This window comes from Taurulus bubalis, assembly GCF_910589615.1.
Source record: "Taurulus bubalis genome assembly, chromosome: 19".
NCBI lineage: Eukaryota > Metazoa > Chordata > Actinopteri > Perciformes > Cottidae > Taurulus > Taurulus bubalis.
Window position 1 is genome coordinate 21,170,100 of NC_136607.1, and position 20,000 is coordinate 21,190,099.

The following is a 20,000-nucleotide window of genomic DNA, read 5'->3' on the forward strand; positions in this document are numbered from 1 at the left end:
CCTGACACAAACACTTAAAGCTGTGGTTCTCAAACTTTTTCTGTAAATAACATAATTGTGTGACTCATCTGTACTTTTATAAGTAACAGAATAAAGAAAATTGCAATCACTTTCAAGTAAATCAGATTGCCCCATCAGACAATGTTTTGTGTAAGTTCTATCTGTGCAAAAAATTACTCATATTTAGTTACTACTAAATAGCTCATTGTGGAAAACAATGAGCTTTTAATTTTAAAACAGAATGAGTGCAGATATGTGAGCCATCAGGTTGTATCAGTATTAGTGAAGCAGTGAGCTGCTTTCCTCGACACATGTGTTATAAACGGGGTTGTAGATTTGATACGGCCTCTCTCAATTCATGCTCAATATTGAGTTTAGATCTGTTTTTTTATTTTGAGAAACGCAACAGCAGGAAAAGACGAGCTCACGGAGCTCACGGCGTCGCGTCAAATCGCGCATGCGCAAGCTAACCTGTTAACGGCGTACCGTAACCATTTACCCCAAAGTACAGGCATTTGTCCATGTATTTATTAATGACTTAGTTTTATATCCGTGTACTTTGTACTTTTGTAATGTTGAGTGTCCGAGGAAGAAGATGAAAGTAAAAAAGGTCTAACTATTATAACCGTATAATCATTTTCTTTTTCTATATAACCATTTGAATATATATATATATATATATATATATATATATATACTGCTTGGTATTTATTTTCATTATAGTTTGTGATTAGACCACATAAAATTCATAGGACGCTATAAGTTGCTATGTTATATACTCTTTTTGAATGAGATGTGTTAAATGTTCTCTCCTTTGTTGAAGAGCATGCATTGGCAGTATTACCAAATAAGGTAGTGAAACCTCCTCTGTCCAACTCTGGTGACAGGATGATTTATGTATTCTGGTGTATAAAAGGGGGGGTAGGAATACATGTTTTTTGGGGGTGCCTGGCAATTCTGTGCAGGAGTAGACAAGAGAGAAGAGGTGTTCACTCACCAGCTCTAAAAGCTTAACCCTTTCTCTTAGTTACTTAATATGCATCTTTACTAGAAAAGGAGAAACATCAGATTGGACCTGTCCCAGCCCTTAGGGGTTGGGACAGGTCTCCAGCTTTAGAGCCTGGAAGAAACTTCTGCTATCAGGAGGGGGGAGCCTGGCAATTCTGTGCAGGAGTAGACAAGAGAGAAGAGGTGTTCACTCACCAGCTCTAAAAACTTAACCCTTTCTCTTAGTTACTTGTGACTTTTAAACTGTTTGATTGAATTTAATTTTTTGTATGTAAGATAAACTTTGAATAAAAACTCGGCCTTACCATTCGTAAGGGACTGAAACCAAACCAAAGGTTCTGGTTCTTTAAAACAATTTAAACCCTCTTTCCCTGTCCATCCACCGTGAGATACAGAAGTGAGGACTGAATCTACCAAAGAGACTTAAGGTAAGTGTCTTTGGGTGAAGACTTTTGCAGTGTTTGTCATAATGATGAGATGGTGTCAAAATAGGTAGAGAGAAGTTATAGACGATATACGTACTACTTGATAAGGGTTGATAGAAGTTACAGCCTACCGCAGGGGACCTAGAGCGCAAGCTGTAAAACACCCTTGACAAAACCTATAACTTAATTTGAAAATAACACAAAAACCTAACGATATAGCACGGGGTGAGATAAAAGACCGAAGGCGTTATGCCAATATCGGATGAGGATTATTATTTCCTCCGGGATCACTAGGAGAATTAGCCAACGGAGTGCCACCTTTAGCATATGTTCACATTGCATTCTTTAACTTACCCTGTCATTTTCATTATATTCAGCCACTAGGGGGTGCTGCAGTGAATCGGACAATTTCTGCTTCTTTTGGATTTTTTTTTAGTTTTCAGGTTTTTGATAAATGTACGAACTCCTCCTACAAAATGTTTGCGATCAACTTCAAATTAGGTCACGGATGATCTGAAGACCTTGATGATGAAAAGTGATCAAAATGCTGAGTTGTCCTTGACGACGTGGCGGCCATTACACACCCGTTTCGTGCAGTTTGGCAAGAAAGAGGAAGTTGTTGTTACTCTAAGGAACATTATCAAATCTGTCCCAAATGTCTCATGCATGATGGGAGCTCAGGCCTGAACACAATTCCATGCAAAAATGTTCACATAGTCATAGCGCCACATACTGGGCAAAAGGAAATTACATGTTTTATACTTTGATGTATTACTCGTAGCCAGTTGACCAGATCAGTCTCAAATGTTGTAAGTAAAGCCAAAACACTTGTTCCTCCCTGTGACTTTTCATTGTTTTGGTTTTGTTCATTGTTCTGTTTGCAATGTTCTATTCCTTGTAAAACACCAGCATTGAGTTGTATATCATGACTTATATATACTATTATTATTATTGTTATTACATAGAAGTCCAGACACGACCATCACTTAGATAGACATGCAGTTCTCACCCGAGGGGTCGTGCTCATGGCGCTCCGCGCTGCCCTCGTCGTCGCCGTAGTCATAGTCGTGGTCGTGGGAGTATCCGCGGGGCGCGTGCTCGCGGTGCGTGTGGTGGTCGTAGTGCGAGTGCCGCGAGTCGCGCTCCGCGTCGCTGGCGCTGGAGTGATGCCGGCGCCTCTTCCGCCGGTGGGAGGCTGGAACCCCGATGTAGACCGGCTGGGCCTCTGGGGGGGAGAGAGAGAGAGAGAGAGAGAGAGGGAGGGAGAGAGAGAGAGAGAGAGAGAGAAGGAGATAGATAGAGAGAGAGAGAGAGAGAGAGAGAGAGAGAGAGGGAGGGAGAGAGAGAGAGGGAAGGAGATAGATAGAGAGAGAGAGAGAGAGAGAGAGAGAGAGAGGGAGGGAGAGAGAGAGAGAGAGAGAGAGAGAGAGAGAGAGAGGGAAGGAAGAGATTTGTGAAAGTAGACATGAGTAAGCAACAGAAGTGTTTACAGAAGCAAACTGATAAACAGGAAGGTATTTGAGCCCCAAAACCCGCCTGCGAATTCAAAATCTGGTTTTCACAATCGGCAAAAAAACAAATAAACGATTATTGTCAGGTTTTCATCTTTCCGATGGTCCTTGAACACATCATGTGTGGCTTTAGGAAAAGCAGCCAAAACAAATTTTAAAATTGGGATATTTCAACAAAAATATAATTTAAAAAATCGCCACAAATAAACGGATTACTTTCACCAGATTGTGTAAAAAACATAAAATTCTGAGCTCCTACGTCATGATGTATTCACCTGAAACCATCAGTCATGTGACCACAAAGAGGAGAAACTTTGACTGAACTTCAGGAATCAATATTCTGTTCTTTTCATTTGTCGGCTGGCAAAATATTTACTAAAATGTTGAGGTTTTCCTGCTTTCTAAAATCCAGAGACACGTTAGAAATGATTCTGAATTGAACTTCCTCACCGTCCTCGTCCTCGTTGCGCCGGTGACCTCTGCTCCTCCCGCGCTGCCAGTCCTGATGCTCCATCTGAGGAGGTCAGACACGCAACACGTCACACACTTCACACACGTCACACACTTCACACACTTCACACACTTTACACACTTCACACACTTTACACACTTTACACTTTATGCTCATCTAGTTCTCCCTGCTTGTAGAAGCCGGCGCCCTGCTGGCCTCCCGGTGACGCCATCGCACCACGTGACGGCCAGGTCGATGGGCGACGAGAGGAAAACCCAATGGAAAGCCCTGAGCGGCCCCCAGCGGCCCCTAGCAGCCCCTAGCGGCCCCCAGCGGCCCCTAGCGGCCCCTAGCGTCCCCTAGCGGCCCCCAGCGGCCCCCAGAGGGACCGAACGACAACAAACTGCAGCTCCAGTCGAGCTGGAATCCCAAAAAAATTGAATTTCCCAGCATTCCCAGCGAAAATGCTGCTGGACTTTGTGCTCTGTTGTTTTTATTATAATGTTTTCACCAATTGGTTATTTAAATATAACTGCATGTGATAAAGTCGTTACAAAGTACATGCGCCTCAGAAGAAGAACTCGTCATCATAAACTTTCTCTTCCTGAAGCTCGATGACGTTTTCTAGGCTGATCAATAAATGTCATTTGTGATCGCTTCCGTCCCTGAAGCTGATCAGTGACTGTGAAGGACAGTCATGAGATGAGTCTAGTCACACACACACACACACACACACACACACACACACACTAATGAGAAGCGTTGGTTTGTATTGAACCTTTTCGAATGAACATCAGGAGAGAAAAAGGCTCCGAGCTCCTTTCCAAAGTGAACTTCTGCTTCTTGTTGAGTTCATCCGTCAGAACCAACGACACAATTATGCTTTTTATGAAATACCTTTTGAGGAAAAAGAACAATTTGAAGCCTCAGAAACGCGTCTGTCTTCCTCTCCAGACGTGTATTGAGATGAATGATGGTGATGAAGCCGCGGGGCTGTGAGCTGATCACCTACCGGACGCTTTGCATCATGGATTCATCTCAGCGTTTTGTTGTGGTTCCATTTCAAAGCAAACTTTTGAATTTTTGCAGAAAAAAACAAGATAATTTTGGGCGATTCTGGTTTGGAGCGAACGACAAAGAAAGAGTCTTCATGTCGGACGATGAAGACGCCTGAGGGTTCTTCATCATCTGAGGGTTCTTCATCATCTGAGGGTTCTTCGTCTCTTCTTCATCAAACCAGCAGAGAGTAAAGACGCTCTGCTTCACGCTCCTGTGTACTAGTACACGCTCCTGTGTACTAGTACACGCTCCTGTGTACTAGTACACTCATTAGTACACATGCATTGACCGGCACGGTTCTCTGAACGAGGCCAACCGGCTCGTCAATAACGCCGATGAGAAATAATCTGATGCTTTAGTTTTTTATGCAGCTTTAAAATGTTAAAATGTTTGAAAGTAAGCTTTGTTCAATAAAAGAATGTTGGAAATAATTTCCTTTTATTTTATGTCATTTTTTTGTATTTTAGCAGAATACTGAAAGCAGCACTGGGTTCACTTTAATAATATGAATATGCATCACAAGTAGCATCATTATTTTCATCACGAGCAGCTCTGAGGGAAATAATCTGATGTTTTATGTCTTTAAGACAAAATGAATAAAGCTAAACTCAAAGACCAGATATGCTCAGATACATATATCTAAGATATATAAAATATCTTGAATACATATTATTTGACTCAGTGACCTCCGACCCCTCATGATTATGATTATTATATAAACGACCTTCTGAAGCCCAATATTAAACAGAAACATGATGAAAGTTTAGGACTCACCTGAGAAAGACGAAGCAGAGAATAAAAAAAAGCAAAATGAAAAAAGTACCTCAGTATTTATACGACAAAGTATCCTGAAAACTACAAAGTATTCAACCAAGTTTCTGTGTATTCTGAGGAGGAAAGTACTGCGAAATACTGCGAACCGCTCTGAACGACTGAGCAGACAATCTGAGTCAGATACTGTGTGTGTGTGTGTGTGTGTGTGTGTGTGTGTGTGTGTGTGTGTGTGTGTGTGTGTGTGTGTGTGTGTGTCTGTGTGTGTGTGTGTGTGTGTGTGTGTGTGTGTGTGTGTGTGTGTGTGTCTGTCTGAGACTAGAATCCATACACATTTTCCTTTGTTTTCTATCCGCAGGATAACGAGTGAACGCGCCTCACTCACTTTGTATTAAAGTGCATTTTAGACATATTTAATATAATTATTATTATACTTCAGTATTCTCGTGCAGTATTTCTTTATTTCTTTATACGTCTGTGACATTACAGACATTATATTCCTTTCCCTTTATTATAGAGCTGCAACGATCAATCAACTAATCACTGATTATTAAGATAATCAATGACTCATTAAATACATTTTTCATTCAGAAATTGCATTTTCAGCGTCTCGATTATTAAGATTTCCTGCTTTTCTCCCTTTTAAATCATATTAAAATGATTATCTTTGGGTGTTGTATTGACAAAAAAACATTTTTATGACCAAACGATAATAATCATAATAAAAATAAAAGCAGAATAATGCTGCCCTTAAAGGGTTAAAGCTTCTGCAGAGAAACACTTTGCAGAAACAACTTATTAATGTGTGTCAACGGAAATATTAATACAAATATTAATCTTCATTAGCAGGAATATTCTGCCTTTGTTCTGAATATTTGGTGAATGTAAACGTTTTCCGTGGGATTTATTGACAATAAGGATAATTCATACTAATAATATTTTCTCTTAAAAGCAATCAAAGGTGTTGAAGGAAACAGAAAGAAGAAAAAACATCTAAAATACAACTTATATAGACATAAAACAACAATACTTATAGTTTAGAGTATGATGCACACTTTATACTTTTAAAAGGATTTATTGACCATAAGAATAATATAGATTATCACCAAACTCATCCTTAATTATCAGGTAGACGTGGTGCCGCACCGCGAGCCGCCGCCAGAGGGCGCTGTGGGGCAGCTGGACAGATGAGCAGCACGAAGAAGATCTGAGGGAAAACAATCCAGGAGCAGCAAATTAATATTTATTTATACTATTTATATTTTCATAGATTCACAAAGAGGGAAATTCACAAGCAGCAGAATATGAGGTAAGTCATATTAAAAACCTGTTTACATTATAAACATCACATTATATTATAATATATTATATTGATATTTGTGCAGAAGAATCGTGAATCCAGGATTTTATATGTACAAGTACTGGTATGAATACTCAGTACAATGCACATGCATATATATATATATATATATATATATATATATATATATATATATATATATATATATATACGTATATATATTCACGTCTATTGTGTATTTATTTACAATAAACGGTGATGATCCGTAAATGTATCTATGGCTGTTTGATACATGCAGTAAACAGTAAAATACTGTAATTCATGCGTCCGCCACCGGGGGCAGAGCGCTACACATGCAGGGCTTCAGGGGGAGGAGCTTCAGGGGGAGGAGCCAAATACCTTGAACTCAGTGGGAACGATTAGTTTGGGCGTCTGAACTTGGATTAGAGGCAATGTGATTCCAGCAGCTTTTTGCACAAACTTTAATTCATATAAAAACTTGAGATTTAATGTAACTTAATACATAATGCATACTCCTCCTATATACATAAAAGAATACATAACAAGTCTGTACATTCGTGTTGTAAGTTTGCTTAGAGCAGAGATAAGATAATAAGGAACACAAAGTATATTTGACCAATCTTAATAGTAAGTATAATAATACTATCGTCAGTGAGTGTATATGATGATGTGTAATCTGACTGAAGGGTGATTATTCCCCAGAAGGTGAAGCAGCAGCAGAATAACCATGAAGGAGAAGTGAGGCTCGCTAACTGAGGTCAGGCTCCAGGTCTCCGTCTCCGACGCCGCAGAGGAACATATTTCATTGTGGGAGGATCTAAGGGAGCTGAGGCTGGAAAACACATTTCATACGCTAAATCTGAGAGAGGTCAGAGGTCAAGACCTTAGGGAGCGAGAGGATAACCAGCAGGTGTGCAGAGGAGAGTATCCAGTCCTGTACTGAGCTTTCAAGGTACTTTTACTTTGTAAGTATTAACATTCTGTGATACTTTATACTTCTGCTCTATTAAAGCCATGTGTTAAAGCTGCATTCTCTCTCCTGACCACTAGGAGGTGACTCCTCTGGTTGTATAGAAGTCTATGCTTCATGTCTTAAAGCTGCATTCTCTCTCCTGACCACCAGGGGGTGACTCCTCTGGTTGTATAGAAGTCTATGCGTCATGTGTTAAAGCTACATTCTCTCTCCTGACCACTAGGAGGTGACTCCTCTGGTTGTATAGAAGTCTATGCTTCATGTGTTAAAGCTGCATTCTCTCTCCTGACCACCAGGAGGTGACTCCTCTGGTTGTATAGAAGTCTATGCTTCATGTGTTAAAGCTGCTTTCTCTATCCTGACCACCAGGAGGTGACTCCTTTGGTTGTATAGAAGTCTTTTGACTTCATGAAACCTAATTGTAACATTGTGTTGCCTCAATAAGAATAATAAATGTATTAATTATTAATTATCGTTCAGTTGGACTTAGCTCCCGAAACAAAAGGCGCCGTGAAACCTTTCACTGTAAAACAGTAACTTACTGTAATCAACATGTGATCTGTCAGCTGTAACGGGAGCCAGTTTACAGATCCCAGAATGCATTGCACTCACAACAATGTACATTATCAGGTTAGTCAATTTCCCTGTTATTTTACATCCAAACACAAAACACAGTACGACGAGTAAATAATAAACCATAAAGAGACATTAAGACATGAGCAGCTGAGAGACGCTGAAGTCGCTCATATGATTATTTATTATTATATTTGATATAATATAGTATTTCTTAAGTAAAGGAACGGCAGGAAAAAACGTTTCTCTTATTGAATGAATCCTCTCTGGACTCGTGTGAATAATATGATTTTTTTATTAATTCCAAATTGTTTTGTGTATTCAATCTATTTTTTCTTACGTATTCATGGGAGTATTATTTGATATTCCTGATCGGCTCCAGCTTCCCGTCTCTATTCATTTTGTTCTCATCTCCGTCTGATTCATTTTCTCTCTCCACGTGTTCGTATTAAATTTCTGCCGCTTCATGAATCCACCGATCAGAAAGATAACACAGCAAGAGCATCACACACACACACACACACACACACACACACACACACACACACACACACACACACACACACACACACACACACACACACACACACACACACACACACATTTGTTTTAATTGATTATGATAAAAATGTGCTCCAGTAAATTCTTGTCCCAACAGGGTTTGAAGAATAGTTTAATCTCAGCTATAACTTTACTTTATTTATTTGATGGACATCACAATGACATCATTATAATTCATAGCACACATCTTTGCACAAAGGAAAACCAGATGCACTGTGTTGGTTGTATATAGTGAATAATAACAATAACACCTGTCCACAGGAGGCTTTTTTTAAATAATAAAATGTGATGAAATAGAATAAAAGAGAGAATACGTCCACAGATACAAACACAAAGTCAAAGTATGAAGGTGTTAAATGTGTGAACAATGTTGAGTTTCTCTTAACCATAATTTAAGACCTTTATTAAAAACCTTCACATCGTGTTGCACGTTCAGTTCTGTTGGGAGATAATTTTGTGTCTTTATCATATTTATTCTGAACCATAATAACTTTTATTATTTTTATTTGAGCAGATGAAATTAAACGAATAATTTGAATCAGAGGCTTCATTGACAAACAACTAACCAACATCAAATTAAATAATTTAAATTTTAACAACTTAAAAACACACAAATAAATACTAAAGACGACTTAAGTGATGAATACAATATGTTTATTTAATTATACATTTATGTTTCATAATAATTCATCAGTGGTGGTGGAAGTACTAATATCTTTTATTAAAGTAAAAGTAGAAATATTACAATCTTGTTTTCTACTGAATGTACTGAAAGTATCAAAATACATGTTATTGTTTTTTTATTTGTATTACAATTATTTTTTACACCCAGTATTAGAAAAAAAAGAACCAAGCATTACTGTAATAAATACAATATACTATTATATTGAATCAATTATTACAATTGTAATTAAATTAATACTTATTATGCTTTATGTCACGTGTGTCTGTATTTTATCTTTCGTTTTCTTTATTAATAATAATTATTGTGTAGAAAAGTGATGCCAGAACAAGTGCAGGCAATACGTGGAAACACAAAGACATGCCAAATATAATATCAACAACCCAAAGCCGACGCCTGGTAAATTAAATAAAAAAGTTGATAAGACTTGAGTATAAAATCACTTTCTCACGTTTTAATTTGAGTTTCTGTATGAAAGCAGGTGTTGATGCAGATGAAACGGCCCCTCCCCCCTCCATGTGTCACTTCCCCTCCTCATCACTTGTCCAGACACGAGCCGTCTATCTGTCTATCTGTCTATCTGTCTATCTGTCTATCTGTCTATCTGTCTACCTGTCTACCTGTCTATCTGTCTATCTGTCTACCTGTCTACCTGTCTACCTGTCTATCTGTCTATCTGTCTACCTGTCTACCTGTCTATCTGTCTATCTGTCTACCTGTCTACCTGTCTACCTGTCTACCTGTCTATCTGTCTATCTGTCTACCTGTCTACCTGTCTACCTGTCTATCTGTCTACCTGTCTACCTGTCTATCTGTCTATCTGTCTACCTGTCTACCTGTCTATCTGTCTATCTGTCTATCTGTCTATCTGTCTACCTGTCTACCTGTCTATCTGTCTATCTGTCTACCTGTCTACCTGTCTACCTGTCTACCTGTCTATCTGTCTACCTGTCTACCTGTCTACCTGTCTACCTGTCTATCTGTCTATCTGTCTACCTGTCTACCTGTCTATCTGTCTATCTGTCTACCTGTCTACCTGTCTACCTGTCTACCTGTCTATCTGTCTATCTGTCTATCTGTCTACCTGTCTACCTGTCTATCTGTCTATCTGTCTATCTGTCTATCTGTCTACCTGTCTACCTGTCTATCTGTCTATCTGTCTACCTGTCTACCTGTCTACCTGTCTATCTGTCTATCTGTCTATCTGTCTACCTGTCTACCTGTCTACCTGTCTATCTGTCTATCTGTCTACCAGTCTATCTGTCTATCTGTCTATCTGTCTACCTGTCTACCTGTCTATCTGTCTACCTGTCTATCTGTCTACCTGTTTATCTGTCTACCTGTCTATCTGTCTATCTGTCTATCTGTCTACCTGTCTACCTGTCTATCTGTCTACCTGTCTATCTGTCTACCTGTTTATCTGTCTACCTGTCTATCTGTCTATCTGTCTATCTGTCTACCTGTCTATCTGTCTATCTGTCTACCTGTCTATCTGTCTATCTGTCTACCTGCTCCGGGCCGCCAGCTGTGAGGCGCAGGTGACAAATGAGATTGAATTCCTGGTTTAGTGTTTAGTTTTTCCCTCCAGTGGATTCTAAATAACTCCGATCTGATGCGACACACAGACAGCGAGTTAGTGGAGGAACAGGGAGATGAACAGGGTTCTTTTATTTCTCTGGTGCAGCTGACGTTACTGTTGTGCCCCGTTAAGCCTAGTTTATGGTTCTCCGTCAGGTCGACGGCGTAGCTACGTCGACGCAGACCCCTCCGCCATAGCCTGACGCGCACCTCCAAAAAATGCTAACTACGCGTCGCGTTGACGCGGACCGTAAGCGCTGTGATTGGTCCGCTCAGAACGTAATTTCCGGCAGTTGCTTTTTCCCAGCCTCGACCGGTTTAGTGGTCGTACAGACCACCTCCGCAAACGTCTTCTCTGTCGCCTGCGCTTCAACATTTGCAATATAAGCATTTGCTCTTCAATATTGATGAGCTCCAACTTTAATGCAGCCGCTCCAACTTGGTCGCCATTGTTTACTGTGACCGGAATTCGGCTAAAACCCCTGAAACCACACAGACACACAGGCACTCCCCCTGGTGGCATGGCGGTTAATTGCGGAGCAACGCGTTCCCTCGCCCAGAACTTCGAATGCTCAACGACGGCATCACGTCGACGGCGTACCTAGGTGACGGAGAACCATAAACTAGGCTTTACTGTCGTGCCTTGTTACTGTCGTGCCTTGTTACTGTGGTGCCTTGTTACTGTCATGCAGTGTTACTGTGGTGCCTTGTTACTGTGGTGCCTTGTTACTGTGGTGCCTTGTTACTGTCGTGCCTTGTTACTGTGGTGCCTTGTTACTGTGGTGCCTTGTTACTGTCGTGCCTTGTTACTGTGGTGCCTTGTTACTGTGGTGCCTTGTTACTGTCGTGCCTTGTTACTGTCGTGCCTTGTTACTGTGGTGCCTTTTTACTGTGGTGCCTTGTTACTGTCGTGCCTTGTTACTGTGGTGCCTTGTTTCTGTGGTGCCTTGTTACTGTGGTGCCTTGTTACTGTCGTGCCTTGTTACTGTGGTGCCTTGTTACTGTGGTGCCTTGTTACTGTGGTGCCTTGTTACTGTCGTGCCTTGTTACTGTGGTGCCTTGTTACTGTGGTGCCTTGTTACTGTGGTGCCTTGTTACTGTCGTGCCTTGTTACTGTGGTGCCTTGTTACTGTGGTGCCTTGTTACTGTGGTGCCTTGTTACTGTCGTGCCTTGTTACTGTCGTGCAGCGTTACTTTCGTCCCGATGTTGGTGTTTTGTTATTTGTGTTTTTATGTGATAAAACTTTTACGCTGCCATTAGGAAAACTAATTTTGACCTCTTTTTTTTCATTATTATTATTGACTTACAACATTATAGTTTGTCATAAACCATCAATTCATTATTCATATACTGCCACCTGTTGTGGACATTAAAAGCCATCACATTACATAAGTCAATATCATCAGAGCGACTCAGAGCGAGCTAATCCTGCTGAGTCCTGATGAATTATTTCGTATTTCAGAGGGATTTCCAATATCTGATATCGGCCAGAGAAGAGCAGGACGAGCCGTGTGTGTAAATAGAGAAGTGGTGTGTGTGTGTGTGTGTGTGTGTGTGTGTGTGTGTGTGTGTGTGTGTGTGTGTGTGTGTGCGTGCGTGCGTGCGTGCGTCCGTGCGTGCGTGCGTGTGTGTGTGTGTGTGTGTGTGTGTTTGTGTGAGGGAGTGGGTTAAACAGCCTGAATAACGTCGGTGAGTTGCGCGCGGCGTCGTTGGGTCTTTGGTGCGTTTTGGAGCGCGCAGCTTCACGGTGCGTAAAAACGTCTCCACCACAACATGTGGGAGTTGCGGTTTTTATTTCATTCCCATTTCCACGGCTCCTTCTCCTCCTAGACAGGATTCCAGTCCCGTAACAGGACTCTGCTCTATTTTTAGTACCCAGCGAGCCGAGGTCCAGAGAGATGGACCCTCTCTCCAACGCCACCGAGCTCAGCTCCAGCGGCTCCAACGGCTCCAACCGCAGCGACGGCTTCAACCAGTTCGTGCAGCCGGCGTGGCAGATCTCTCTCTGGGCCGTGGCCTACTGCAGCATGGTGGCGGTGGCGGTGGTCGGGAACATGGTGGTCATCTGGATCATTCTGGCGCACAAACGCATGAGGACCGTCACCAACTACTTCCTGGTGAGTGCTTTGAAAACATAAAGTCAGGTTTACCTCAAAGTCTTTGTTTGATAATATAATTTATGATATTTGGGATGATTTAGTTTGATGAAAGTAAATGTAGTGCAACGAAGATGCTGCTGCACAAACAGCTTGATGACTGTAACCCAGAGGACCTTCATTTAATAGATTTAACCAAATAAACACATTTCTGACTGCACGTGACTGAGATCATTAAGTGACTTAATGATACAACCCTGTTGAAAAACTGAAATGTTTGAAGTAACACGATGCATCACATGAGTAAAACATATCAAAAAGGGGAAATGGTTCAAAGTCATAATTTCAACATATTTCTCTCTGTTAAAAAAAAAAAAGTTTTGAGGATTATTTTCATGATTAATTGTTATATTATGAGAATAATGTCAGAATAGCTAGAATATTTAAAGAGCATGAAGTCGCAATGTTATGAGAATACAATTTATATTTGAATGAAGTTGAATGATATTTTAAGAAAAAAAGTTGTAATTTATGACAATAAAGTCATAATATTTGACAAATATCTCAAATCCAAATGTCATGAAGCCTAAAAAAACTCTTTTGCTTGTTTACTAAAAACAGAAGTCCCGAAATCCGAAGATTCGAAGATCTTAAATCTACGGTCCCATAAGACAAAGAAATATTTGCCTATAATTATTCTTTCGTTATGATTAATTTAATAAAATCTGAGCTCTTTTCCAAAGTCAGACAACTGTCGCCCTGCTGCCTCACAACACAGAACATATTTATAAAAACATGGAGGATAATACATATGAAACCTTTTGCATTAATAACAAGGATGCAAACGCAAATAAGTATTTTCCAAATGTGCTTTAATATATATATATATATATATATATATATATATATATATATATATATGTGTGTGTATATATATGAGCGATATCAGAGGGAACCATCTGTTTAGTATTGATCTCCTGCAGCATTTGAGCCATGCATTCGGTCCCTCTCCTCTTCCTCCAGCAGCCAATCAGATTCATGCGTTTGTGTTTTTGTGAGCAGGGAACCTGCTGGCCTTCAAAAAATCATTAAATCCAGTTTCTTCAACAACAAGAAAGCCTTAGAAGATATTAGAGACGTCTAAATTGAGTTGACAAAGAGTCGATATGTCTCCAGACGCCTGCAGTGGAGGCGTTGCAGGAGGCCGCCATGCTTCTGGAGCGCCATCAGCTCCGTCTGCAGCCGCAACACGAGCCGCCCAGCAGCAGGAAGCTCATCACGCTCATCGGGTTAATCTTCTGTTCCACTTTGCATTCATTCTAGTAATTAAATCATGAGGAACTGTTTTTATACACTGCTGATCGGTGCCAAGTCACTGAGAGCCTCCTTAACAACATGCAGGCTCATGCACAAATAAACAGCCATTACCCAGAATGCCATGCTCCACATGAGCAGAGGACCTCATCCCCAGCCAGCAAGAAAACTTTTAAAGTCTGATGTCGAGCTGAAACAACAACAATCACCTGGAGCTCAGCTGCTTTCTCAGAAACAGAGAGGCTCATGGGACGACCACTAACTCAGGGGGGGATTACTGACCTGGCCCACCGGCTCAAAGGGTCAGGGCCATCCCATAAACACACCAAACAGACCAGGACAACTACAAACAACCACAATGAGACACACAAAAAACACAAAGAGACACAAAACAACTACAAAGAGACAAAAAACAACTGCAAAGAGACAGAAAAAACACAAAGAGACACAAAACAACTACAAAGAGACACAAAACAACTGCAAAGAGACACAAAACAACTGCAAAGAGACAGAAAAAACACAAAGAGACACAAAACAACTGCAAAGAGACAGAAAAAACACAAAGAGACACAAAACGACTACAAAGAGACACAAAAAACACAAAGAGACACAAAACGACTACAAAGAGACACAAAAAACACAAAGAGACACAAAACAACTACAAAGAGACACAAAAACCACAAAGAGACACAAAACAACTGCAAAGAGACACAAAACAACCACAAAGAGACAGAAAAAACACAAAGAGACACAAAACAACCAGAAAGAGACAGAAAAAACACAAAGAGACACAAAACAACTACAAAGAGACACAAACAACCACAAAACAATTTCAAAGAGTTATAAAATGACCGAAAAAGAGAGATAAAAATAAAACGTGTTCGTCCCGTTGACCACAGAACATTTGTTTTACAAAATAAGTTCCGGGACACCGGAAGAGGCGGGACCTGGACTCTATGGACTCAGACCACTGCAGAGCATCATGACGAAGCGAAGGCCTTTCAGCTGCCGGCCTGAAACAGGTGTCATGGCTGCAGGTCCACCTGGTGAGCCTGCAGCCATGTGGTGGTCTTCATTATCAAAGGAAACAAAGAAGAAGAAACATCACGCTTCCAGTGTCTCTTCTTGGTTTTCTGCCCTGGGTCCTGACTGACAGGCGTGCAGCCGTCCTGTCTGTGGTTTGGATATGAAGGACTCTCCCTCGCTCTCCTGCAGGTGAACCTGGCCTTCGCCGAGGCCGCCATGTCGGCCTTCAACACGGTGATCAACTTCACCTACGCCGTCCACAACGAGTGGTACTTCGGTCTGGTGTACTGCCGCTTCCACAACTTCTTCCCCATCGCCGCCATATTCGCCAGCATTTACTCCATGACGGCCATCGCCTTGGACAGGTGTGTGTGTGTGTGTGTGTGTGTGTGTTATGTACTTAGATACTTCGTGTTTATACCGTAACTAAACATACAGATGCCAGAAATATTTCCTTTATATTGCCGCAATATAGAGGAAACGTTATTTAGCATGAAGGCATTTTTGGATTCTTGGATTGTTCTACAAAAGGTTATGAAATTAAAAATGTAAAAGGTTACATGAGTATTTTAGCATGTTAGCTCACATTTTTGCAGGTCTGAAAGCTTAGAATTGTTTTGCAAAATTCGGTAAGTGATCTACGATATGTAGTTATTAAGACATGCACAACCAGCTGGATGTCTGAAGGCAGTAAAGAGGAGGAGATGATGGGATGTCCTCACCTTAGGTACATGGCCATCATCCACCCGCTGCAGCCGAGGCTGACCTCCACTGAGACCCGGGTGGTGGTCCTGGTGGTCTGGATGCTGGCTCTGCTGCTGGCGTTCCCGCAGTACTACTTCTCCGCCACCGCGCTGCTGCCGGGACGCACGGTCTGCTACATCGACTGGCCGGAGCACCACGCCGCGGACTTCAAGAAGATGTGAGTACCTGAGGTACCTGAGGTACCTGTGAGTACCTGAAGTACCTGAGGTACCTGTGAGTACCTGTGAGTACCTGAAGTACCTGAGGTACCTGTGAGTACCTGAAGTACCTGAGGTACCTGTGAGGGACCGGCCAGGGTGTCGCTGTTCATAACCAGGTAACAGGAAGTGACCATATATGGACTGAGGAGGAGTGACGTAGAGACGCTGTATACGTCTCTGGTGTCGACCTGTCAATCACCTGGAAGCCCCGCCCTAAAGCGTCCCCTGCTTTATGGTCTGTTTGACTCTAAATGACCATAATCTACTAAATGAACATCATGCTGTATTGAAGAAGACTTGAAACTAGAGATTGAGACATAAACTCATGTTTACAATGTTTACTGAGGGAATACATCAAGAGAAGTAGAGGAGTCACCCCCTGGTGGTCAGTAGACATAATGCAGCTTTAACACATCAAGCATAGACTTCTATACAACCAAAAATAACCAAAAGATAACAAGACTGAAGCTTTTATTTTGAAAGGTAAGGACAGAAGGACTGGATCTGCATCATTCTCATGACATTACGACTTTATTTTCTTTAAATAATTTATTTATTTTTTATTTATTCCCATAATATTACGACTTTTGGTTTGAAATATTATGACTTTATTCTCATTAAATTACAACTTTTTTTCTTAAAATATCATTCAACTTCATTCAAATATAAATTGTATTCTCATAACATTGCGACTTCATGCTCTTTAAATATTCTAGCTATTCTGACATTATTCTCATAATATAACAATTAGATAATAAAGACATTTCCAGCATGAATAATGAACCAGAGCATTGAAGTAGTTCAGCGTCTTTGTCTTTGAGGAACGCAGTCAAACCTGCAGATCACGACACGTCATGGATATATTTCCCGTCTCTCGTCTCAGATACTTCGTGTGCGTCACACTGCTGATCTACTTCCTGCCCCTCGGCATCATGGGATGTGCGTACACCATTGTGGGCGTCACCCTCTGGGCGAGCGAGATTCCTGGAGACTCTTCTGACCACAACACAGAACAGCTGATCGCCAAACGCAAGGTGATGCAGACACACACAGACACACACTCTCACACACACACACACAGAGACAGACACACACACGCACACACTCACTCTCACACACACGCACTTTCACACGCAGACATACACACACACACTCAGACACAGCGGAGCAGGTAAACAGAGATAAACACACACACACACACACTCTCACACACTCTCACACACGCACACACACACACACTCTCACACACTCTCACACACACTCTCACACACGCACACACACACACACTCTCACACACACACACACTCTCACACACGCACACACACTCTCACACACACACTCTCACACACACACACTCTCACACACGCACACACACACACACAGAGACAGACACACACACACACTATCTCACACACACACTCTCAAACACACACACATACTCTCACACACTCTCACTCACACACACACGTGTCTTCCTGTGGTCACGGCTCTTTCACTGAACAGCTCATTTCATGTAATGGTTTTAATCCCTAAAACATGAAAGCGTCTCTAAACCGCTGCGTGGGTTTTTTCGCCCTGCGGCAGGTGGTGAAGATGATGATGGTGGTGGTGTGCACCTTCGCTGTGTGCTGGCTGCCGTACCACGTCTACTTCCTGCTGCACCAGTTCTTCCCCGAGCTGTTCGAGCAGCGCTACATACAGCAGGTGTACCTGTCCGTCATGTGGCTCGCCATGAGCTCCACCATGTACAACCCGCTCATCTACTACTGCCTCAACAGCCGGTATGAGAGGCTCATGTGTTCATGTGTTCACGTGTTCACCTGAGCGGTTCCTTTGCTGCTCCTTGGCAATCTGTGTCTGTAACCCCACCCCCTGTGTCTGTTACCCCACCCTTGTGTATGTCACCCCGCCCATGTGTCTGTACCCCCACCATTGTGTATGTAACCCCACCATTGTGTATGTAACCCCCGCCCCTTGTGTATGTAACCCCCGCCCCTTGTGTATGTAACCCCGCCCCTTGTGTATGTAACCCCGCCCCTTGTGTATGTAACCCCCGCCCCTTGTGTATGTAACCCTGCCCCGTGTGTATGTAACCCCGCCCCTTGTGTATATAACCCCACCCTTGTGTATGTAACCCCACCCTTGTGTATGTAACCCCCGCCCCTTGTGTATGTAACCCTGCCCCGTGTGTATGTAACCCCGCCCCTTGTGTATGTAACCCCACCCTTGTGTATGTAACCCCACCCTTGTGTATGTAACTCCACCCATTGTGTATGTAACCCCGCCCCGTTTGTCTGTAACCCCGCCCCTTGTGTATGTAACTCCACCCATTGCGTATGTAACCCCGCCCCTTTAATCCACCGGCAGGTTCAGAGCCGGCTTCCAGCAGGTGTTGTGTTGCTGTGCTGCCACCGGGGGGGCCAAAGAGCAGCTGGAGCTCAAGTCCCCGCGCTACCTGCAGACACAGGTGAGGGGAGGAGCTCAGGTACTAGTTAGAGACCCTACCTCTTCCGTCCACAGGTGGCGCCAGAATCCCCTACATGAAGGTTCCTCGTGAAGGTTCACTCTTGACTCTCCTGACTGAATCCTCCCCTCACTTGTGTCTGCAGGTCAGCCTCTACCGAGCCAGTCGCATGGAGACCGTCGTCTCCGTCGCCGTCCACCCGGCGGCGGCGGAGCAGAAGAGGGCGGCGGCGCCGTCCTGCAGCCCTCACAGCTGGCGGAGCGCGCCGGCGGTCGCCTCCAACGGCGCGGACACGTTCACCAGGAGCCCCGACGGGGCCCCGCAGTAGAGCCCCGACGGGGCCCCGCAGTAGAGCCCCGACGGGGCCCCGCAGTAGAGCCTCCTCCTGAACTCCTTTGGTAGAAACTCGCCGGCTAACGTGAGCCGCCGCGACACTTGACCCCGCAGCATTCTCAGGCTGGTTTTGGAAAGTGTGCTTTGTGAAAGTTTGTGACGCCTTGTGTGTGTGTGTGTGTGTGTCTGTGTGTGTGTCTGTGTGTGTGTGTGTGTGTGTGTGTGTGTGTGTGTGTGTGTGTGTGTGTGTCTGTGTGTGTGTGTGTGTGTGTGTGTGTGTGTGTGTGTGTGTGTGTGTGTGTGTGTGTGTGTGTGTGTGTGTGTCTCGCACCTGTTGGCCAGGATTAGCCCGTTGTTTTGACAATGTGTTGAGCGGGGTCGGTCTGTGGCAGCCAGGTCACAGAGCGGCTAAATATAGACGACCGCACATTCTGTCCACGGCGTCCTGCGAGGAAAGAACAGGACCGGAACACACGAGGAGCTACGCCGCCTCCTGCCGGGGACGACCTCCCGGGGACGACCTCACGGGGACGACCTCACGGGGACGACCTCCCGGGGACGACCTCGCGGGGACGACCTCCCGGGGACGACCTCCTGGGTACGACCTCACGGGGACGACCTCCCGGGGACGACCTCCCGGGGACGACCTCACGGGGACGACCTCCTGGGGACGACCTCCTGGGGACGACCTCACGGGGACGACCTCCCGGGGACGACCTCCCGGGGACGACCTCCCGGGGACGACCTCACGGGGACGACCTCCCGGGGACGACCTCCCGGGGACGACGGCGCGGCGTCAGCGGGGAGGACGGGGGATATTTCAGCCTCGCCGACAGCAGCTGCAGCGGTCACATGACGCAGATGCATTGTGTTGAGCTCACAGAGGAC

The 20,000-nt window shown here is 43.4% G+C and overlaps 2 protein-coding genes across 2 annotated transcripts in view; one reads left to right on the top strand and one right to left on the bottom strand.

Annotated features, from left to right (window-relative positions):
* The window catches only part of slc4a5b (solute carrier family 4 member 5b), a gene marked incomplete at both ends in the record, with an annotated part of 30,403 nt that extends 26,945 nt beyond the window's left edge, over positions 1-3,458 (bottom strand). The window contains 2 exons of the mRNA XM_079235272.1: positions 2,443-2,658; positions 3,395-3,458. Of these exons, the coding sequence (XP_079091398.1) occupies positions 2,443-2,658; positions 3,395-3,458 (280 nt within the window). The remainder of the gene's footprint in view (positions 1-2,442; positions 2,659-3,394) is intronic.
* Positions 3,459-12,812: 9,354 nt separating this feature from the next.
* On the top strand, positions 12,813-19,987 carry tacr1b (tachykinin receptor 1b; the record flags this gene model as incomplete). The annotated part of the gene is made up of 8 exons (XM_079235273.1): positions 12,813-13,031; positions 15,540-15,715; positions 16,078-16,272; positions 17,199-17,349; positions 17,900-18,096; positions 18,683-18,782; positions 18,925-19,103; positions 19,486-19,987. The coding sequence occupies 8 exons, from the start codon at positions 12,813-12,815 to the stop codon at positions 19,985-19,987; spliced, it is 1,719 nt and encodes a 572-aa protein (XP_079091399.1).
* Positions 19,988-20,000: the final 13 nt, after the last annotated feature.